This window comes from Opisthocomus hoazin, chromosome 3 (genome assembly GCF_030867145.1).
Source record: "Opisthocomus hoazin isolate bOpiHoa1 chromosome 3, bOpiHoa1.hap1, whole genome shotgun sequence".
In the NCBI taxonomy this organism is placed as follows: domain Eukaryota; kingdom Metazoa; phylum Chordata; class Aves; order Opisthocomiformes; family Opisthocomidae; genus Opisthocomus; species Opisthocomus hoazin.
The window spans coordinates 87,929,925-87,954,832 of record NC_134416.1 but is presented as its reverse complement, the minus strand read 5'-3'; the positions used below and the strand labels follow the sequence as shown (position 1 = coordinate 87,954,832).

The 24,908-nt window shown below is 39.5% G+C and overlaps 1 protein-coding gene across 1 annotated transcript in view; it reads right to left on the bottom strand.

The window, feature by feature from the left end:
• Nucleotides 1-1,749: 1,749 nt before the first annotated feature.
• Nucleotides 1,750-24,908, bottom strand: part of LOC142360939 (uncharacterized) — a 107,351-nt gene continuing 84,192 nt past the window's right edge. Inside the window, exons 10-12 of the mRNA XM_075417262.1 lie at nt 14,650-14,859; nt 4,209-4,353; nt 1,750-3,191 (exon numbers count right to left, since the gene is read on the bottom strand). Of these exons, the coding sequence (XP_075273377.1) occupies nt 3,163-3,191; nt 4,209-4,353; nt 14,650-14,859 (384 nt within the window). The 3' untranslated portion in view covers nt 1,750-3,162. The remainder of the gene's footprint in view (nt 3,192-4,208; nt 4,354-14,649; nt 14,860-24,908) is intronic.

Sequence of the window (24,908 nt, the reverse complement as noted above, 5' to 3'; positions counted from 1 at the left end):
ATCAAGGAGATATAAGAGGGAATCAGAAAAGCTCATCAAAATGTTCAGTGACATGGTAGCAGATTTATGAGAAAAAAAGATGTCATTATAAAGAAGTAAAAAAAAAAGAAAGGTCATATTCTTTAGGAAGAAAGGAAGACCTAAAGAAGGTACAGGAGATGCAAACGTTACAGATCTACCAGCACTTTGGAGTTTTGTTGTTAAGAGAGAGGGAGGTTTTCTTAGGGCATTTAATTAAAATGAGGTACTGCTTCTCTTTATTTCTAGATTTTCAATCTTTATATTATCATAGCAATACGTCTTCAACTGCTTCCTTAAGCATTAACAGCTGATTTATTTAATAAAAATGAGGACTGAGCATCACTGGAAATACTGCTTCCAATGGAATGCTCTCATGCTGTGATTGGTGAAGTGCTAAGTAATTTGCTTTTAATGCTAGCACATACCACTTAGCACTATATTTAACTGAATGATGAAAATCACTCATTTTTCATCCCCTTGCTTAACTGGTGCTCAGTGTAATCTATCTACTGTACTTTGAGCCTAGTACCAGATATATTCTAATAGACCTTGCTCTCCAATCTACAACAAGCATTTTAATTTTTAATTCACACTTATGTCTTTATCCTTTAATAGAACAGAACTACAGATGGGGAGTATGTTTTAGACAATAAGAGCACAGTAGGTACCTAGGGAAACTACACCACTAAAAGGATTCTTTATTTACACTTTTCAGTAATGACTACATATATATAGCTACACAGGAGAAACTTGTTGTAAAGGAACACTGCATAGACAGGCAATTACTACGCAACTATAACTGAGCATTATGGATGACATTGCTGATAAGAGCATTTCAGAAAACAGTTTCAAAGCCCATGCCACCCAGTGTATATTGACCAACAACCAAGGGAACTCATAGCATGTAAGTAACCAAAATTACTAGGTAGGATGCTACGTTTTTGGCAAAAATGTAAGGTAAATTTACTTAATACTTAAGCATACTTTAAATTCAGCTTTCAAGAATACGTACTGTTGCAGAATTGCACATCCTAGATCAGATGAAAGTCAGTGGAGACATGCTAACATAACTAAGGGAATAAAAGTGGTGAATCAAGTCCTTCATGCTGGACAAAGTCTCAGGACCAGATCTACATTTGCTAGAAGAATCAGCACAGTCCTATCAGAACTGAAGGTGTGGTGGCTTCGCATGTAAAGTCAGTCTTGCCATCAGACCAAATAATAGCATATTACCAACACTGAAGTCAAAATCTCACAGAACAAGACTGGGGTATCTTAACTCAGTGGTGCGAAACTTAGGGTGTAATACTGCCAAAAGGGATTTTTACCATTACATGGAGTCATGTTCAAAGACAAAACCAAGGCCAAGAAGATGCATGTACATGATGCGGCCCACAGGAAGCTATCTTCTTGGTACTGTCACCCAGAAACTACAGTAGGTCACAAATCACCGCCATAACTCATAGCAGAGGACAGTCACCTACAGAAGCAATCGTAGCGGCCTCCACTGAATTGCTTGTGTCATTCACCCATTGTGGGGCAACCAGCATTACCCCAGCATCAAGGGTGATTGGTAAAAAGTGCAACTCTGCTTTGTTAGAGAAAACCCACAGAAAAATTATGGGACTGGACAGTTTCTCTTCAGTTAGTTTCTTTTTCAAAATTATGTACAATAGTTTAAAGCATCAACAGGAAAATCAAACATTAAAAAGGCAATTTTATTCCTGTTATAACAGAGAGAAGTCATCCAAGTAATATCTGATGCAATAGAACCCACAAAAATCACATCACTTCTTGTAGATATTCAGATTTTGAACACCATTTCAGTCCAGGTGTAACACATAAAAACAGACACATAAAAACACACCCATATGCACAGGCACACAAATCCATTAAAAGAAGGAAAAAGTGGTAACCAAATTGTTATCTTGAAAACACAAACAAAAACTACTTCCAGGAGTGACATTTAGAACTCCAGGTTACTACCTAGTATCATTTCATGATTATTCAGATGGATCAGAACCACAGATTTAAGTATCATCAAAGTTAACCAACAATGTTCAAGACACTAGGAAAGTTCTTGCAAAGGTAAATGCATACTATTTTTTTTATTTTTTTTTTTACCATACCAGTGTGATAAAGGAACACCAGAAAAGCACACATGCTAGATAAAGGTCACTGATTACCATGTTAACTGATTACAGTGTTCTACATGAATGATTCAAAATAGCAAGAAGGTAAGACTCTTCCCTTTTACATCTGCATTTTCAGGACAAAAAGGAAGCTACTACAGAGAAGACCAAGAGTCAGGGCACTGGCAGTCTGCCCTTTATTTCTGCATTTGCCTCTAACTTTGGTGACCTTGGATAAATAAATTCACCTTTCTTGCCTTTGTTCCTGTTCACACCTTCTCTTTCTGTTGTCTCTTGCAGTGCTTGCCTTTGGGGCATGGACTTCATTTCTCATGGGTTTGTGTGAAGAAAAGTAGAATAGGCACTGACTGGTCTGAACTGTTGAGCAATACTTTAATACTACTAAGAAAGCATGAGGATAGCCTCCAGGTTGCTTTAGCTCACAGGGAAGCAGGTCTGACCAACGTTAAGACCCCAGCAAAATGATCTTCTCTGGGATCGTGTAAATTTTGCAGCCTGTTGGGACTTGGTTACAGAACTGGTGGCATGAAGCCATCATTGTTCCTCTTCTGGGCATCTTTACAGCCTTGCAATTACAACAGGATTGTGCTTTGAACAATTACTGAAAACACTGTCAACGTTTTAGTCAGGAAATTTGAAAGACAAATCAGCAACATTTTCCCCATCACCACTAACAGGTACAAGTAAATTTGAAAAAGCAGGAACAAGCAAACCTGAGAAATCTAGGAATGTCCCACTATTTAGAAGGGAAAAAAATCGCATGAAATAATTATATTTGCATACTCCGATCTGTGATGTGATCCAGCGAGCTCACCACACTGAAAATCTTGTTGAAGCCACAGAAGAGCTATTAATGGAGAATTTGCAGGACATCACTGTATGCATAGAGGTGTGGACATCAGAACTGTAAATCTTGTCAGCCAGTAACCATACCATGGATGTGGATCAGGATCTAAACAACTCTGTGGACTATGCATTAATGCAGGAATTAGCTCTTGTTGGAGACAATGTGATTTCCTGAAGATTAGAAAAGAAGACATAGAGAAAGACATGATGTAAATACATAGGCAACAGTGTACTGATGACCTTCCTCCCGATGATGTAAATACATAGGCAACAGTGTACTGATGACCTTCCTCCCCCAGCAAGAGGGATACAGGAGCAAGAGCCCATACACTAAATTTATCAATTTTCCATCAAAAAAATGCATCTTTTGTGCTCATGTGAACTTTCCAAGGTTTCTCTGTCAGCAGACAAGATTACTGTGGATTTAAAAGTAACACAAAGTGCTTTTAACTGAACTTTGCTCCTCAGAGGGCATCAGAAAACTGACACCAACAGGACTCAGCTTAGCGCAAGGATCCAGTGGAGCTAGATCTGTTACTGAGAACCGGGGTAAGGAATGAGAGGAAATTGATATCTTGCAATAACAGTGATGTCTAAGGACACCCAGTGTGTTCCATAATCCTCTGTCGTTGAACACCCTGATAGTACCTTTTGGTCAGCACCAACTTCGCTTAGCAACTTGATGTACATGGGCATGTTCCACTCTGCATGTACTTCTTCAGGCGCTGGGAGGGGACCAGTGGCTCCCAGTACATAGTGGAAAACACAATACAAGTCTGAAAGATGGGGAGTTTCACACTCAGACCAGTATGGGTGGACACATACCCAATTATACATAAAGTAGCTGATCTAAGCCTTCTTCAGCATACTTTAAACACTGGCCCTTGCTGCAGATAGATTGCTCTAGATTGGTTTACTGTGGAGTTTCTGAACAGAAAGTGTGACAGTGTTTGGGTGAAAGACAGCTCTTCAGCCTTCAGGACACTTGCAGCAGACCTGTGAAACTACCCAAAGTTGAAGACCCACTGGAACACACAACTGCGAAATTTCAGCCATAACGAATCACACCCCAGTCTTTCCAAGAGAAACTGTGTTTTCAAATTATCTGTTTTCTTCTATCCCTCCCATGGTTTTACGCTTAGTTGTCAGCATTGTTTTTCAGCTAGGTACAGAATCTGAAAATAATACCTTTCCACCTTGCTGCACTTTTTTTCCTCTCCCTCAGCTTGATACGTGAAGATGTATGCAGCTCGCTGTCCATTTCGCTTACACGCTCCTGAGCTATGCTCATTTCATTACACAAAAGACTTTCTCCAGTAATATCACCAAATGCCTGAAAAACAGAATGGATGAAACCAACATATTATTATGGCAGCGTTCAGTGAAATATCAGAGGGAACATAGATGACTTTGATTATACTTCCACACCCCTCTCTTCTTGTTTTCAAAACGTTGCAGCTTGGAAGATTTTGTGTGTGTGAAATTTTATTCTGTCATACTAATAACCCAGCTTTACAGCAGCTTACAGTTTAGCTTTCATGGTTCAGTTCCACTCCTAGGCTTATAACAATTTTTCTAACAGTTCTGCCAAAATATTATAAAGTAAAAGTTACTGTAAATGTATTCACTAATACAGATAGAGCAGTGAGATTAGCAATTTAAACACATGTGAAATGTGAATTCGCCTAATTTTTCTCAGACTCTAAAAGCTTTAGTAAAACAGTGGAATGGGGATTTTTACGCCTGTTGCTTTTAATAATTTCTTCTTATGATATTCTTGACACATGGAGAAGATTTGAGTGAATAGAGAATAGATCTTCAAAGAAGAAAATCATGGCCATGAGGAGGAGATGATGTGTTATAGAACTGGAAACTGGTTATAAAGCCAAGACAGTGCATCAGATCCAGCTCAGTTCATTAGCAGTTACCACATCGCATGTTAGACCTTCAGCTTGTGTCATGTGGGTGGCATTTTGCACGAGAGTGCCCTGGCTCCTATTGTTTTCTCTTTACGGAGTGCCCACATACAAGAAATTTTGCTCAGACAAAAGTGAACAGAAATCGAGTTTCAGATGCTGAGAAGTAACAGAGCCTCAGCTCTATCTAGCTGCTGTTACTCAAATGCTAGCACAGAAAAAGCAGATTGCTCCAACAATACTGTAATGTTTTAATGAATTTTGCTATTCTCAACCTGGTTTAGCACAGCTGTAACAAGTTATACAAACAGTGGTTTATGTATGGGAATAATCTCTAATTTCTATTGTATTTTTGTGTACTTTTATAATCTGTCTGATGAAGCATCTTAAAAGCTTTGTCGTACTTCTGTGTCTGTGAAGTTGGGAAGTGCTGTTACCTCTGGAACAGGAGGATACAAGCAATATACATCCTAGGCAAGTTTCTTTGCACCAGGCTACTTTTTAGCTGGGTACCACTTACACAGAACAGCTACTACTTTATTTTTAGCTTTATTCTTTTACACTAACAGCCATTTCAGTTTTACTTTGTCCTAAGCTGTTTCTCTCATGGCATAAATGATCTTCAGGGCAGGTCAAACAGAGATACAACAACATGGCAGGGCTTCATGGCAATGCTTTTGCAACATACAAAGTCAGGAACACAGAAGACAAGAAGGGGGCCTGCAGCATCAGTTAGCCGACAGAAACAGCAATATTTTTCCTGCCACAATAATCTGAAAAAAAACATGGAAATATTGTTAGGGTACACCTGGAGATTAAATCCTAATTGCCCAGAATCTGGAACACTAATTTCATAGAATCATTGAATTGTTTGGGCTGGAAAAGACCTTTAAGATCATCGAGTACAACCGTAAACCTAACAGTGCCAAGACCACCACTAAATCACATCCCTAAGCACCACATCTACGCTTCTTTTAAATAACTCCAGAGATGGTGAATCAACCACTTCCATGAGGAGCCTCTTCCAATGCTTGCTAACCCTTCTGGTGAAGAAATTTTTCCTAATATCAAGTCTAAACTTCCCCTCATGCAACTTGAGGTTGCTTGCTTTCATCCTATCACTAGTTACTTGGGAGAAGAGACCAACACCTACCTCGCTACACACTCCTTTCAGGTAGCTGTAGAGAGCAATAAGGTCTCCTCTCAGCCTCCTCTCCTCCAGACTAAACACCCCAGTTCCCTCATCCACTCTTCATAAGACTTATTTTTATGCAAAAAAAGAGGATAGGGGATATTTTGGAGTTCACTGGAGAAGCCTTTCCTTCGGTGTTAGTTAACACATACCAAAAGCTCTTTCAAATCTGACAGTTCACATACCCAGCATGCCTGACCGAAGCAACAGAAACCCTTTGCTATATTTAAGGTGCTATTGTTTACTTGTGTACTTTAAATTGAAGCTTATGTGGATATATCACATTTTTAAACTTGATTGGATGTTGTGCAGAGTTCTTACATTGAAGTCCAAGTTGTTGTTTCTGAGAGTGGCTTAATAGCAGTAACCTTACGGTTGATCAACCGTGTAGTAAAGTTCACCCTGAACTTACTGCAATGTAATTATAAAGTGAGCAAAAATGTAATTGATACATTTTGTCAATCTGTGTAGCTGCAAGGTACTTTTTCAAAGGTTATTTTTTTTTAATTCGTATAAAATGAGTTAATGCTGTTTCGGCAATTATCCTTTGACTTCAGAGATTTTATTGCTGATTCAGGTAAAACTACTTGATAGATGAATAAAGATTATAAGCGTTTAAGAGTACAAAATACCTTCTGCAGCAATCAGTGGCTCTGCCCTCACAGCATAAAATTATTCAGAAAATCACTGAAAATACAGCAAATCTGGGTGTTTACGGTGGGTTGGAACTGAAAAGGAAGTGTTTCAATGGAAAATAGCACTTTTAAAATACCACTCAATTATCAGCACTTACGTTTGTTACACAGCACAACTACAGTGATATGACAAGGTTTTTCACATGAGCATTGACTCATATTGAATGGATGCATTTGAACTTGTTCCCATCTCTTCTGTGAAAACCCAGAGGAAACAGCTCTAAGTCCTCAGGCCTCCATGTAAAATAAATATAAATATCCATCTCCATAAAATATTTGTGTATGTGTTGGCTAGGTACGTAACTCTTGCTCCTCACCCCATGTTCTCTGCCAGTAATAATGAAGCCAGAATGATTTAAAATTGCATATTCATATGCAGAACAAGGCCATGAGGCTGCAGTGTAGGTATTTCAGTCATTTTCTGGTTATCTGACAGCCTGTGCATGCTGCTGAGAGCCAGTGGTGGACCTGTCGCATCACTTTCCTGGTCCTTCTATCGGATCACAGCCTCCATCACAGAAAAGCAGGATATGACATCCTGATGGAAATATGTCTTTTTCCCCATGGGTCTATGAGTTTCTGGGGTGGAAAGTATATCAAACCTGGGATTTGGAGAAAACAAGAGAGGGAGGAATGGCCACATGCTGCAAGGCTGTCTCCTGTGTTTCCATCTTGTTGCATGCAGCAGCATACCCTTGACCGTAGTTGATAATAGATTAGTAACTAATAGACACAGTTTCCATTTAAGGCTATACCTCAATTTACTGAAAAAAAATAAGTATTTAATCTTATACTTGAAAGGATAGACAATCTGAAACAGAAGGTATGGAAATGTAACTTCTCCTAGGCTGAGACGCAGTGTGTGCGTCTTCTTCATCTGCAGCAAATGGGTTGGCTTAGCCATCACAAGGGCAAGGAGCAACAGACTGGGTCCATTTCAGGACAGAGTTCACATGTCACATGCAATAAGAGCTGGATCAATTTAAGAGAAAAGCATACAAATGAAAGATTTCTCCAGGAAAACTCTTTTTTGTGTTCTCATGTTTTCAGTGGTGTGGAAATTAGCACCTGCACAACTGTTTTATTTCTTAAACTGATTATCTTTAATTGAATTATAGCATCAAAGGAGAAATATATACCGGTAAACATAACTTAAAACAGTCTGGTTTAATTCTTATTTGAAGAGGAACTAGCAATACTGCCACGACCCTCAACAAAAGGGCTGTAAGTTTGCAGGCTTTACTGATGTGATTGCCTGTGTCCATGGGAGTATCCCTTAGCTGACTTTTACCATCACAGAATCACAGAATAGTAGGGTTGGAAGAGACCTCTGTCTATCATCTAGTCCAACATCCCTGCCGAAGAAGGGTCACCTGCAGCAGGCTGCACAGGACCGTGTCCAGGCAGGTTTTGAATATCTCCAGAGAAGGAGACTCCACAGCCCCTCTGGGCAGCCTGTTCCAGTGCTCTGTCACCCTCAGAGTGAAGAAGTTCTTCCTCATGTTCAGACGGAACTTCCTCTGCTTCAGTTTGTGCCCATTGCTCTTTGTCCTGTCACTGGGCACCACTGAAAAGAGTCTGGCCTCATTCTCCTGACACCCATCCTCAAGATATTTATAAGCATTGATAAGATCACCTCTCAGTCTTTTCTTCAGGCTAGCCCAGCTAGCCTGAAGCCCAGCTCCCTCAGCCTTTCCTCACAGGAGAGATGATCCAGTCCCCTCATCATCCTCGTAGCCCTCCACTGGACTCTCTCCAGTAGTTCCTCGTCTGTCTTGAACTGGGGACCATACTTACCATGTATGATTCCCAACTGAATCTCAGTGCATGTTGCGAGGGATCATTCTCCAGCTGAACACAGTTGAAAGCTATTACTTGTCTTCAATGGGACAGGATGAGATCTCGGCATACAGGCAGGCAGCATGTGGTGAAGCCTATTCAGCCTGGGAGTATGTACACACATGCATGCATTAATGTGGGTGGAATCATTCTTGAGAGGGATAAACCTTTGCTGTTAATCCCTGCTCTTACAGGAATCTCCAGGAAGTTGACTTGTAAACTGGCTGTGTTTGTGGATGACCTGACATGGTGCTGTGGAAGACAGCTAATGGGGGTCATTTTACACCAAATAATTAACTTTGCCCAGCCTCTCCCCAGCCAAGAAGTCCTCACCTCTTTACCGCGGCTGATCCAGCCAGAGCTTTCCTGCTCCCCCTGCAGGGTCTGGTGAGATGATGAAGCCATTAGGTAGTGTTACTAAGCTGGTGCAATCCTCCCTCTTTCTCTTCTCCATAAATCTTTAGTGACCACTGCAGTAAGACTCTTTATGAAAACAGCATGTGGGGCTTTTGCAGTAAACTTGGCCAACTTATTCCCTTAATGAAGTTAGAGCCAGAAAAAGCTGCACCCTAATACATGGATAAACTGCATTGGAGTCAACTGTATGGCTTATGCACATGTGGGGAAAAAACATAAAGCCCAATATTCATAGCAACATTGTGTATATGAAAAGAATTTGTGGAATTAAGAATAAAACATGAGGCAATTTGTTGATTTGCCCAGGGAATATATGGGAGTGACAAATGTGTAGATTATTCTAAGGCTGTTTTTTAGTGTCATTATCAGATCCAAGAACAGTATATAAAAGCACGCAGCCCTTCACATGCTAAAAGTATAGTTTGCTCAAACAACTGTAAAATATTCAGTATTCTTAAGATTAAATATCTGAATATTGCTTCTGAAGGAACAGCTGTCAGCTTAAATCTAAAGTCTAGTTTGTTTACTGGCTGTATTTTATATCTGTTAGAAAATGACACCAAATGGCAATAAAATTGTTGTAAGTATTCTACTGGGGAATATAAATGCCCTTTGGTTACAGTGTAAATATCTTTATACATAATTCCAGTATATTTTCCCTAGAATTATGTTAAATATGTAAAAAGCCTTTTCTCATAAAGGTAAAAATGCTAGATGTTTCCAAGCTGTAATTTAGCATTAGTGTCAAGATTGCTTCAGAATATAAGCCACAGTTACTGTTTCATTCTTTTTAAGTGTCACTCAGCATACCGTATCTGATCCTGGATTCAAAATAAACTTACATGATTTTATTCACTTTTCCAGAAGTGCAAGAGAGTTTAGACAAAATTTATAGCATATGGATTGATGTAAATAGCTTAAACTAAGTAATTGGCTAGTCACCTACGCTGTCTTATCCTATTACTACTAGATACTTTTCAAGTAATTAAGGAAAACATATCTCTCTTTTCCAATAAGTTTAAATTGGATGAATCCTTGACATTTGTGTAGGTTTATTTGATAGATAAAATCATACTACACAAAATCTTTCTCTATAATGTTGAGGTTTACTAGGCCTATAATAAGAAACTGATTTTTTGCTGAGTTAAAGTGACTTATCTTCACCCTTTTAACAAGAAATCAACTCCAGTCAGCAAAAGTTGAGATAAAAATCACCGACTTGGTTTTATGACCATGTAGACACTTACCACTACCATTAACTTTTCTATGCACGGATTTCAAATACATTTTAAATGCTAAAACTCAATGATTTCCTGTATATTACAATAACATAAGATTAATGAATAAGGGAAAGCATGAAAAGTGATTTATTTTGGGAAGGTCATTCCTTGGTTAGCCAACACCTAAATTGAGTACTATAAAGGAGAAATATAGGTAAAAAGGAAAATGGGTTTTACTGTGCGTGAATTCTTTGAGTTTTACAATGCTTATGATAAAAATTGCACTTACAAGTTAAACCTCTATAATTTTCATGCTGCACATTTAAAATAAAATCTTTTTATTTAACATTTCTAGGGCAATTTATACGTCACCTCGTACTTAATGTTCCTTTTAAAACAGCTATTTTTGCCTCATGCTTATGAAACCTATAAAGCTACTTTTCATAACACACATGAAATTTCTAGTTATACCAGCAAAGCTCGACCTTTAATGGGAACACCATACTTAAAGAAATAAGTATTTTAAAGAAGTTATTGCATAGAGAGACATTTATTCCTGTCGAGTGTACTCCTGCACTAAGCATTTACAAACCGGCCTAACTTACTGTAAAAAACAAAAAAAGGAAAGTATTATTAAAGTGCGTGTTTTGGTTCCTCAGCTTTCATGAAGTTTGCACTTAAGTGATTTGCTGAATTAGGGCAATGAGAACATCTTGCTTTCACTGAAGTAAAAAAAGAGTAGGATGAGGTTGTGAATATAGTGTATATTTCTTATGGGCATCCAAGATCTTTAAAGCATGATTATCCAAAATTCCTCTTACACCTGTCAAAGAATATCTGCAGATACGGAAACATCTCTGAGGTGGAAGTCACTCGGAGTTGAACACAACAATTTGAGGAAGAATTTGGCCCAGTGATTTAAGTACTGTTCTCATGCCAGTGTAGTTGACGAGAGATGTACTGTCACCCTAACAACCCAGAGCTTGCTAGCCTGCACGCACACCTCAGTTAATTGAATGCTAAGAACCTACTGCTCATGCTGGTGGTACCCTCTCAACAACATCTATATTTGCACATGCTTTTTAAATTTACTATAATTTCTGTGTTGTTTTCTGCCAAATTGCTCATTTCCTCCTATTCTACATTTTATTTCTGAAGAACATGTACCAACACCAGCAACCATCATGCTGCAATGGCACAAAGCATTACACATCCAATGGAGAGATCTTAGTCCTCAAATGCTGGAATTAATGAGGTCCCAATGCAGTAATCAGGAATAGGTGTTACGGCTCTTTCAGGTATGATTCCTGAAAGTCATAGAAATTAGTCAAAGCCTTTCCATTTTGCTGTCTTCAGTGCTACAGGCCTTCAGAGTTTCTTAATAAAAGTGAACAAACAAACAAAAAGTTACACTGAAATAATTAGATTTTCACCCTTGACAGGTTACTGTAATAAAAGGCATGGCTGTCTTGAAGAAGAAAGTGCATGCAGCCCCCAGTTCCTAGATGCTGTTTTGTCCTTGTATCCTACAGTTGAACAATAGCACTAGCTCACCCAAAAGAGAGGCAAAAGAAGTGAAAATTGGTTGTTTTCTTGCTCTGTGGATGCTACAGACAAAGTAGATGTATATACAAAGGTAGGACACATCACAGCTGCTGCAGACCTCCTCTGTTCCTGCAGGCCGTGTTCCTACAGTCCCAAGACAGCATTTCTTACAAATATCTTCTCTCTGGTGGAGCCCAAGAGGCTTGCCAATTCTGAAGCAAGAGGAAATGCAGCTGTCATTCCTATGACAGGAAGAGAATAGGTGACAATCTGCCCTTGCCAACGTGGAAGAAGAGTCCTCCCTCCTTCACCACTGCTGCTAGGGTGAGGAGGAGAATAAAAGCAAAAGAGAATCCCGTCTTGTTTCTTCTGGTGAAGTGTTGTACCCATTCTGGCTGAAAAGGGTCAAGATTATGCTATTAGATTACGTAGGTAAATTTCTGGAAGAGAGAAGTCTTATTTACACCAAAGGGTGATCCAAATAAATACATGCAAACTGACAATGAGTAAATTGAGGCTGGAGAAGAAGAGGAGAATTCTGACCAAACAGACTGTAAAGATCCAGAAAAATCTTTGCATTGAATCACTGGGGACAAAATACCTAAATCAGGTTTAGGTAAACTAAACTACCTGAATATATAGGACTAGCTCTAAATATTCAGACTCAAAATGCTTATACACAATGAGTTGTCCACAGAAGCAGCAGACTGGACAGATCATCCCAAAAAGCCTATGAAGTCTTCATTTCCTACACCCTTAAAAGCTACACTTAAGGTTGCAATGCAACATTTTATTGCCAAAACCATTTTCTAACCCCACTCTAGTACCACTGCTTGTCTAGCTGCAGCAGAGGCAAAAAAACCTGTTCCTGAGGGGCAGCAACAGCAGCAAGCGGTGACGCTCAGGTATCTTTGCCCCATGGCAGCAAACTTCTAACTAGTCAGTATATAGTTTTAAAATTCATTAATTTACAGATTATTCATAATATGGAACTGAAGTAGAAAGCACTGACCTATAAAATACACAAATGTATAATTACATCCATTATCAACTAACTGGAAGATCTGTATGTAAGTTTTACTGCCATTAGCAGTTAAACATTTTTCTTATATATAATTGTATTTAGATCTACAAGTAAAAATGGTGTAAAGCATGTATTAATCTCCTAAATCAGACGTGCATCTTCCAATTTGATGACAGAAGACTCAGACATGTAGATTTTAGGGATTAGATTTAGGATAGATTTTAGGGATTACTTTGTGATCTGATGTGGGAAACTGTACAGAAGTGGCTGGAACCATCCTCATTGTGCAGTGCTCACTTTGTGGACGCTGATCAGCATCAGTTCAGAAGCTGGAAGCTCCTGGGAAGACAAAATTACATTGCATGGGAATACGTTTCTCCTCTCACAGAAATACAGAAGGGATTAATGAACTGAATCCACGCACTGGGTTAAGATTGCCTTGAGTGTTCAAAGCCCCTTCTTCCATAGCCTTGTGGAAGCTGAATTAAACCTCAACACTGAAAAGCTGAGAACAACTTCTACGGGAAAAACCATTCCACAAAGAGCTACTGTTTGTAACAGGTGGAAAATAGGAATGGGGCTCTGTTGTTGACCTCAAACGGGGAAAAGCTGTTCTAGCAAAAATCTAGCCAACGATTTGTATGAGGAGCTTCTTTAACAGACTTAGACATGCACCTGGATTTGCCAGTTTCTTTGTTTTAATAATTAATTCTACTTCAGGTAGGCCACACGCCTTCCCTTGTTTTCTTTGGCCAGCTCTAAGACTCTGGTGTCTTCACTCTGATGAATCACAAGTTCCCGGGGCAGAGCATTATGTTTGGATTCCTTGAGGACAGTTTCCTTTAAATTAAGTTTTCTTTCAAAAGCCAAGTGGGGCAAAGACATTAAGAATAAAATCTTTTAATGAAGAAAACAGTCTTGAAACATTAACCAAAGGAGCAGAAGCAACGTTTGCCTCACGCTGGAAAGCTGGACTTCACCTCAGAAATGAGCAGCTGAAAACTTCATACTTCAGCACCATTTGTGCCAGTTTTCTACAGTAAACAGACCTCCGTGATGATGCTCCCACTTCTTATCTGGGTAGGTAAAGTAATATTCTTTCGTTCTACTTTCTGTTAGATGCCAAATTTTTTTTAAATGTCTCTCCACACAAGACCAAAGGCAACAAGGAAACGCACATCTTCCAGGCACTTAGAACAAAAATGACAATGCAATGAACAAAACGCAGCCTATAAAACAAGTAACGAGCGATACTTCTTTTTAATACCATCCTGTATTATGTCTTAGTGCACAAGCTGCTGAAAATCTGATGACATCCAGGATTCCATCTAAAAGTTGTAAGATGCCAGTAAGTAATCTAACCGTGCCTTAGCTCTTTGTATGAGGAAGAACTAAGTGAACGACCATACTTGTTTTACTAGCTGTATAACAAATGTGCACAATACTTACACTGTATATTTATATATATAATAATTCCTGTACAGAATGACCTTATGCGGTTCTAAGCAATATGTATTTATAACTAATCTCTATGTGTGCAGTTTCTATGTATGTCTTATATAATTGCCTTTAACTGGCTCTAGAAACAATAGTAAATTGCTACTTCGCACTGCAAATGCCTTAACTCATTGATTTTACAGTACTGTTGAGGAGTGAGGTCTTCCTATGGAAGATTTCAGTGTGTATTTTGTGCAGGGTCAGGCAGGTTTGACACTGACCTGCTGCTGAAGCACACCCCTTTGCCTTCAAAACCTGCAGGCGGGGAGTCTGCTCGGACCTACCTCCACGACAGCCCCGTCAGGTAGCCGGAGGAATTGCCTGTAGAGCTCCTGGAAGCCGCTGAGGTGAACGGTGTAGACGGAGAGGCAGACGGTGGTGCAACCTCCCGAGGTGGCTGCGGAGCCGGGGATGGAGTCCCGGGGATGGAGGTCACAGCTGGAGGCACCCGGCTTGCTGGCGTGGTCCTTCCAGATGTAATCAGACACTGCCACCTAGTGAGACCGAAGGCCCCCCCCATGCACACGCACACAGAGCCCCACCCCCACCCCCCACCAAAGGAACATATTTAATTAACTTCTGGCAAGAGCTTAACCGCTTTAAAATTATTTTACAATACATCTGCAAAGCCGGTACCATACGCGGCGCTTGCACACAGTTCTCTACCACGTATCTTTTTATGACATAAATCTAAATAGAGGAGATAGCCAAACCCCTAGTGTATATTCTATAAAGTTAATTCTGCACAGATGAAGCTGTAATTGACTCCCATATTAACCAAAAGTAGGGAGATCAAGCCGGGTAGGTTAAACAATAAAATGGCAATGCTGATTAAAAAAAAGAAAGCTTCCCAAGAATTCCGTCAACGAGTATTTGCTTTTCTTTTCTCTTTGAGAAGCATTTGCGCATGTACCCACAAGCACTTTTTAGTCTCTGATCTCTGCATAGTATTAAAATAACCTTGTGCTGCTAACTGAAGTGTAGATGAGGCAGAGTAAATAAGGTGTATTTTAGTGCATCGTATAAAGCTAGTTTATTGACACAGTTACCTAGTTTCCTGGTTTACTCTAAACACATTTGCTTGGGTAGGATTTGTACCTCCCTGTGTCAGTCAGAATTTCCACTTAACCTTTTTCGTGTTAATTCTTTACATAGGCTGAGCAGAATTCAAGACTTCAGATGGATCATAGCACACAGCTTAAGCACCCCTTATCCTTAAATGGAACTGATGATGAGAAGCGTTATTTTTATACTCCCACGGAAGTACAAGCTTTTTAACCCTTCACTTTTGCAAGACCTTTGTGTCACTCATTTTGTCCCATGAGATGCTAGTCCTGTTTACAGTAGGAAGAGATTGGTGATGTTGTTATATCCTTACAGTACACTGGCGTGCTTTTCCCAAACTCTTCTACTTAATGCAGAGGAAATAACTCTTTTGCTGGTCTAGCACACTTCTTTTCTTTCAAGAAAATTTATTACACTGGCTGAAATTGTTGGAAATGACCCATAAAACTAGCCATAGAGAACCTCCAATGTAAGACTGGTGCATCAAAACCTTAACTTTTGCATAATTTTTCCTTTTGCTTTTTGCTGCAATGAAGAGCTCAGATTCTTCCAAAAGATCCCAAAATGACCAGATATAAATTTTTCCCCCCAACATGGGAAAAGTTAGATTTAGCTCAGTTTGCTTGTGTTCTAGTTCACGTTTCCTCAGCTGTTCTCACACATTACAAGGAATCCCATAACTACCACAGTGTGTCAACGCCACAATCCTGACATGCACACTGCTATTCTGAGCAACTGCCTTAGGAGGAGAGTGGTTTTAGGTGAGTTAGGAAAGTAAGAACATACACTGGAGATTATCTCCAACTCTTTTCCAGGAATGACAGAAAATTAGGAAACTTCATTTTAGTGCCAGCTTTCATTTGCATCGGTCCTAAACGTTTTTATACACTTTAAAACAAGGAAAGGTCATCTGAAATTCAAGGTAGAATACAGGCAGTATGAATTTCCCATGCCAAAGCCTCTGGGGTTAAAAGGCTTTCATTCAGAACAACTTGTTAGGAGCACACAGCAGCTACAAGGACAGGACAGGCCCTGCGTTTTATTCTGCCTACAACAAAAACGTGCCTTACACACCTGCCATATGCAACTGCTCTGCAAGAATTAAGGTGGCCAAAGCTCTCATGAAAGCAGAAACGCAGCTTCTGTTGGGACAGTCTTGGCCAGAGCAGGGACAAGCAGCTGCAAGAGCTGCCACGCCACAGCTTGTGAAATGGGAATAAAAACCTCGCACCAAGCCCTTCCTGGCCTTGTGTCTTCCCCCTGAGCTATGACTTCAGGGAAGAGAAATGGCTGGGATACCCAGCTCAGAAAATCAGTCTTCAGGGGGATCCACACAGCAAACAGAATGATCTCTGTCATGATTTTATGCTAAATGCATTTTCCCCTGTACTGCTGGCTTCCTTTCATCGGAGTGTTTTCCTCCCTCCTGAATCAATCCTGCACATTCCCCTGCTTCTCTGACTTTCATCTTCTCCCACTTTCATTAAATCTGCTTGTCCTTCTTTTGTGTTTGTCCCTACCAACAAGTAGGGGGGTTTATTCACCATGAGTTTTACAGCCATGGATTTTTCACTGTGAACACCTCATCCTTTTCTGCAGCTCTGTTTTGCCTGTTTGAGCTCTGAGCTCTAGGGGCAAAGATATGCATGCTGCACTTACTCAGCATGGACCTTAGACTACTTTCACATAAATAAATTACCACATATATTTTCAATCAGTACCAGAGATGAGTGTAATGTAAGCATATAATTACTGTGCTGGAAGCCAAAGCCACGTCACTCAAACCTTTGTGCTTGAGCAAATCTTCGCCTTGCCAGGGCAAAGATCTCCTTCAGGAGTTCCTGGCTCTGAGTGCCATCCTTGTGGCACCATATTCATATGGGACCAGGTACGGCATCAGAAGCATCTGCCTTGCCACCCATCCTGAGAGCAGACAGATATGCAGGATAGTGGGAGTCAACAAACCCATCTGACCTGTTGTCGCATTTCAAGATCTGGCTAACTCGCTCTAAGGACATTTATGTGACTAGCTAAGAGAATGTGACAATACTGACTGGCATGTCCTCCCCTCCCTAAAAGCACAGCCTGATCATCACACAACTGAGAAGGAAAGATCACCACCAAAACTGATGGTGCCATGCTGAGTTGCATCACCTTTGTCTGGGATAGGCACAAGTGGAAAGGAGGGAAGCAGGATGCTTGGCTGGAGTATCACTCATTGACCCCTCCTCAAAGTCATGTAGTAGCATGAATTTACCTGAAGGCAGACTCTGCAGTACATACAGTGGGATATAACAGCTGAAAACCAACCCCAGGAAAGCAAAGAGCAGCACTGGGGGTGGCTGTGGATTTAGACACCCCAGATCTGAAGGGCCATTCAATTCCCTTCTTGCTTGCACCATCTTGAAGTATTTGGCAGATGCATGTCCACTGCCTTGCAACTTTCAAAACACATTTCTGTGAAGTGATAGGTCACTAGAGAGCTACTGTGGCCTACATTACATGAAGTAAGCTCCAAAAGTAAACTCCACTGTCATCTGAAATTTCTATCTTTAAGTTAATCAAAAATGTCCACTCATTTCTACAGGAATACAATATGAGTTAATAAATCCACTGAGACAGGCTAGTCAAGAGACTGTGCATATAGGACATGTCAGAAGGACTGAAGTTAGCTATGATCTAGATTCACAAAGGCTGACAAGAAACCACAAAATGCCAGAGTAGTGTACAGTAATCCTTAAGTGAAATTCATCTTTCAGCAGAAAAACACATTAAGGATGGTAATTTAATGATAAAAGAGGCAGGCCACAACAGGTTCAAATGCTGAATATTTCACAACATAATTTAAGCAGGAGTGTGAGGCTGTTAATCGCTTTATAATAGTTCAGTCTGAAATGAGGTCCAATGTGAATGCCCTTATAGTTTATTTGTTTATATTATTATAGTGACAAAATGTTACATCGACCTAATGCAAATATAGTTTTCACTGGTCTTTACTGTGTTGGGTTTTTCTCCTTTCAATCCTCCTGCCTTTGTGCAAGTATGCAAAGGGAAGAACTGGGAGAAACGGTCATAAATTTAGGTCAGATCAGACGATTCAGTAAGTCTCATGTGGGTTTAAGTCTTATTAACAATTTTAATAAGTTCTTCCTTGACAACAATGGTTTCAAACACTGCTCCTTTAACATACAGTGTGATGTAAAAATACATGGACTTTTAAAGGAATGGAACATGCTCCTTATACAAAGAAGGCAGATTATGTCACCCTTTGGAAATTACAGTGCATAACCTAAAAAAAAAAAAACAAAAATACATTTGCAAGTATAACTACAAATGTACTTTGTTGTATAACTATATCATGTTATACCAAGTGTGTAAAAATTTTACAAAATATGATAACATTTTAAATAGAAATATATTAATAAATGCATATTTATAAATATATTACCCACATGATACACAACCATATAATAGTAATATTTCCAAGGTCAGGGTACAGAAAATGCCATTCTAGTGTGCAAAGGTACTATGAGGTTTCCTATTGTATGACAGCTTATGTAAAAGAAGAAAGGAAAAAGAATTACTCAAATTTTCTGAGCTACAGTGAGAATGAGAGGAAGACAGACTTTTAGTGTCTTAAAAAAGACATCAGCAGAAAAAGGATTCCTTCAAAAATGTTGAGAAATGTACATATCCATGTGTGTCCAAACACTCGATTATGAGTAGTAGAGATTTTTAACTGCTTGCAGCATTATTATTAGCAAAGTCATGTGAATCAATTACAGCTTTACGCATTGCAAAATTTATAAAAAAATGTTTGAAAGCAGCATTCAAAGAAAATGCATAAAACGAGCAATGCAGACCAAACCAACCAGCTGAGAATGGGCGGAACTGCAAGCTGGTCGTGACAAATAATTAGCAAAAGTTACAAGCTGTTAACTTTAGGCGAAAGGGCATAAGTGTTGAAATTATAGAAAAAAAAAGAGACATCAAAAGTCAAGGGTGCTGTATTTACTTCAAGTAACTTTCATAAACAAGGTAAGTGCATTTTCTGTGGTAAGAGTTGTAAATACTGGAATTGCTGTCCTGGAGGCAATCTTTGTTGAACCAGTGTAGCTCTACAATTAAAAAACAAAACCTGGCTAGTATTAACCTCCAAGGGAAGCTCAGCACCCTCGAAGTATTTCAAACCCCATCTCTGACATGCTGTTTCTAAAAATCTTGCCAGCAGCTCCAGGAACAGAAGAATTTACATGGACAGGCCTAAAAACACCCTTGCTGCGCATGTCAAAGGCATCTTGGTGGCATCCAGGTCCCGGTGAGGCTACCACCGAGCCTCATACAGAACTAGCTGTGACAGTAGGGAAGATTTTCCAGCCACCAAAGGGAGGATGGGGTACTTTATAAGAAGCAAAAAAGAACTCAGTTCAAATAAATCATGAAACTGGAGAAACAGAAAGCAAATTCATGAACAAGAGAAGCTATTAGGACTCCCAAAAGTCATGACTAGTCACACCAATGCCCCCCATATTTAGTCTTTAATGTATAAATACAAGTATATACACATGCTTATACATATACAGCGTACTTTGATGGGGTGATAGCATGCACTTTCATACCCGGGACAATAATATAGCATGTAAATTTCTCGGGTTAGCACAGGCCTTTGGTCTCCTCTTGGCAGAAGACATCTGCCAGGCACGCGTGGCAAAAGAACCGTACTCTGACCAATGGAGCCAGATCGGTGGCAAATGCCTTCGAACCAGTGTGATCTCCCCACCTATGACTGCCTGTAGTAACTCTACAGATAGATAACTTGCTTCTAAATCGTCCTATTTATGAACATAATGGACCAACATAATGGACCAGTAGTATCCGGGAATTGTTTATTTCAGACAAATTATGAATGCCTGAAGCATTGTTGTTACCGTCTTCCCTGATTTATTTAATAAACTGACATGGACAGACTGAATGATGGAAATAACCATATACAGAGAATAACGTCTTTGTAAACGACTGAAGAGAAATCCCAGAATAGATTTATTGCAAGCTGCTCAGCATCGTAACACTAGGAAACAGCGGAGGGTCTTTTTGTTTCTGAATTGCGACAGCATCATGTTTATGGATATGTCCAAAGGAACAGCGATGCAGATCTTTTCTGGGGGATGCTTTTAACCTCCTGCTTTTAGATATTACAAGGCGCGGTCACATATTTCTTCACCACCGTGCACTCATTGCTAGTGTAGTCTGCTGCTTATCATCCCATCATTTCAGATCTAAATCTCACGTGGTTTTAAGTCTCTGCACTTGAGTCATCCATAAATAACATGCAAATGTAGAAATACAGTCTTCCAAACAAGAATAAATTTGGACAAAAAAGTCACCTCGATTAAGAAGTCAAGGAAAACTGATATTCAATTCACCAAAGACCTTAGCGAGTGAAAATTTAAGGCCGCAGCTTTCTTGCATTTCTTTGTGTATAGCAGTGCCTTTGTCCATTGATTTGCCCTAAGGAAAGGACATAAAACACATTCCCTTTCTATTCCAGAGAATCCTGCTGTATTCCAGGCCCAGAATGGGTTTGGTTCAGATGGGTAAGAAAATTCTCTCTCCATGCCTCATTTCCCAAATTTATAAAGGATGCTGGAATCAGTTACTTAAGCAAGCATCTTCAGTAACTTCAGACAGACAGGATTTTATATACAAAAGTGTTCAGGAAAGCTGTTTTCCCTATGGAAGTCAGGATTTTAATGCATACAAGGGCATATCTGTGTAAATAAGAGTGTCTGCTATTCATTATCTACTCATCAACATTTGTTATTCATTACTCATCTGTTTACAAATGTTATGCAGTCAGAAAGCAGAAATAATACTATATGACTTTGGTGACCAAACATACACCAGAAACAACAAAGAGTATAGATCAACAGAGCAGTGGGATAAAATTTGCCCACAGAAAACATTCTGCAAAAATTTGTGAAAATATAGATCTGTAGAAAAACAATGTGGTTCAAAAAGAATCTGTAAACAGAAAACAAAGGAGCTAAGTTTGTCAATTAACCTATTTGCAATGAACATTTTAGCTTAGATTTTTGCCATTTGGAACAGAATAAATGCAGAGAAAAGACAGTTAAAAGAAAAAAGTCTGTGTTCACAGATTTCATTCCCCATGTGCAAGACCACGTGCACACAAGCTGCATATCTGGGTATGAGATACGCTTTTACTCACCTGTGACTTATGTCAGACAGACAAATCTGTTCCTGGCAGCTAAATAACATGATTAAATCTGGATCACTACATGGGCAGTAAATCAGCTGAGAACTTAAAACTTCAATACACTGGACTGGTGGCTTCTAGTTACATCTTTTCTGACTTCAGAAAATTTCCTCCTGTGCAGGCAGAGGAACTGTGTGTCCTTGTGCCAGTGGTGTTGAGTGTAGTGAAAAATGTGCTCTTGTGAAAGGTGTCTATTGTTGGATACCTGACCAAGTCTGGATTTTAAATTTCTTTTTCTTGTTTTTTTTCTAGTTTTCAAACCATAGCAAAATTCCTATGAGGTTTTTCTAAAAATACTTTTTTTCCTAATTTGCCTGCTCAGACCCAGATTTATTTTCAAGCAGAAGGAAGGGAGCTAGGAAAAAGAAGGTGACAGAGGAAAGCAAACTTAAACACTTTTGGTAAAACACATACAAAAATCCATGAAGGGTAATTGCCCCCCTTTATAAATATTGTAATTTTTCTTGGCTCTTTAGATAGTCCTAACAAGTATACTGACTACTCCCGCATAGATACTAATTAGCAAACAGGTTTACCACAGAGGCATCTAGAAACTCTCACTCACACTGGTGCCCCATTGCTCCAGCTGCTACACAGACAGGTAGAAATGGGCTGCCCACAGAACGAAGAGTGAACAACCTATGGTGAGATCAAAGCAGTAGCTGGATTAGCACATGTATGCGGCAATTTGCTTTAACTGTCCTTAAATTATCTTATTTGTTTTTCCAAATAATCACTGGTAATTAGCTGCTTTCTTGCAGATGTCACTGCAGAGGTAGGCCATGAAGGAAGAACTGAAGGAAAAGAGTTTCACAACCATCTTCCAGGCAGGACGGTAGTGGAAGGGCCTGGCATATTTGTGGAAGAATTTGGTGTTCCATGGCAGTAAAACAAATGCTGGTTTCATTGTAGAAAAGGAGAGAAGAAAGAAAATGAAGACAACAAAGGTTCAGGTATTCCTTTGTGGTCAAGATGGGTATTCCCTATTCCCTCTGCTGCCATCTTCACCCCAAGGATCTTTTTTTCTGCCTCCATAGCACCAGCACCCCAACTGCAACCTCAACAGAACCTAGTCCAAAGGTACCTGAACTGTTAAGTCATTTCCTTGTAGTCCATTTAGTCCTTCCTTTTTCTGAACCAGGGTTTTATTTTTGGCTCTTACAAACATTTTAACCGTGCCCATCACTGACGCTTCTCTAGAAATCTAGAAGTAGTTATCTACTGTAGCAAATAGACAAAGGGTCACAGGTCCAGGGCAGTTTGCATGAGCCTTCGACAGGGCATGCAAACCAGTTGGGTCTGCAAAACTTTTCAAAAGAACTTGCAAGATCAGGCTGCCTCCTGGGGTCCTCTGAGTGTACCAAGAGCCTCTAAGCAATGCCTTCTTCCCTGCTTGACTTAAGAAACCAGATAGCAAAAATTCTTCCAACAATAATATTTCTCATTTGTAGCGCAATATTGCAATAACAGTCCCCTTTGTGGTATTTCAGCAGTTCTTCCTTCAGTTCAGGCAGGAACCATGAAATGCACCAAAAAAAATAGTAAAACCAACTGCTAAGAACCCTAATAAATGTTTTATGGTTCAGTTTCAAGTTTCAGGCAAAGGTGTGTCATGATTTTACGCATGGAAAAAAGACTTTCTTCATATTTGATTTCACGTTAACTAATTTGCCCTTCCTGAATTAAAAGTTACTGTCTAAGATATCCAGAAACAATAGTATTGTATTATTGAATTTGAAGTGCCTGGTTTGTAGAAAAATGGGTTAGTGTACTGTGACCAATTGAAGCTTATTAATGGAGTGTACTTTTATATCCTTATTTTTTCCTCCTCGGAAGATAGAAGAGTTAAGCATCCGATAAACATGTAAATTGCATTTTCCTTTTCACACAGGACAGATTTCAAGTTCTGAACCAGCAGTCAACAAAGATTCCCCCAGCTGCTGGACAAAAAAGTAAGTATTTATGAAGAAAGGCATAATAAGATCAGAGGGAGACCTGTCATAAAAATGTACATTGCATAATACATGATGGATCAGTTCTATTATTTAACTTTTGCATAGATATAACAATACAGAGATATGCTAACCATCATAGTCAGCATTAATTTACAGTGGGAAAAATAATTAGAATCTCACTTTTTCTGAAGAATGGAGTGAAAATGTAAACAATGCTTCCCTCCAGGCAAGTGCTTTATCAAGTTGACAGGTGCATTTGAATTTCCATGGGTGGGGGACATAATAGGTTATTTATGTGTCATTTTAATAGAAAGGCCCAACCATCAAGATGGACAGGAGACTTTATCAGTACTGCTGTTTGCAACTAATCCACCAATTTAATACCCCATGAAAATACCTGCAACAAAACCTGGACATTTTTCTTTTCCACTCCATTATAAGCAAATCAATATGGGTGCTATTCATCTCAAATCTTTGGCTCAGCAGGTGCCCACTACATAGAGCTCCTCACAACACTGGTGCATTGGCACAGCCACATAAGCATAGAGACTTGGACTTGTGGTTCAATCAGTGACTCCAAGACAGGATCACAAAAGTGCACTTGGATCACTAACTCACCCTCAAACACAAGTGAGCAAGGAAAAAACTCATTGCTTTTTTTGTTTTTTTTTTGAGAGGAAGGAAGTGACAACCCAAAAGTTGTGGCATGGACCCTTGCAGGATGTCTGTGCCAATCAAGACTTCTGTGCTGTCTGCTTTGCATCCCTCTCAGAGCATAGCATGAAGCTTCCTACAGTAATGGTAATGGTTGCATGGGCCAAAGCAGCAAGCCTCCTGCGCTGAATACTGCAGTAGTAGTAGTAGTATCCACGTCAGGGCTGTGGACTGAGACCTGTCTTGTGAGAAGTGCCATGAGCACTTACACGTGGAACAAAAAGACAGTTCTGTCCCACAATTCAGGTACAAACAAGACCCGATCCTGCCAGACACTTCAATATCCCATCAATTTAGTAACAAATTTGTCTTGGAAACCTTGATTTTTGGTCAAGGTTACCAATTTCTATGGTCTCTTTAGAACTGTTTGTTTTCTGTGTGGATGTAGTATTCACATCTACACAAACATGCACGTACCTTACAGTTAACATAAAAAAATCTTTCTTCATTATTATCCTAACAATGAAGTACACTAATACATACAGCGGTGGGTTTTATTTTTAACACTGAAAAAATACAGCACAACTTTTAA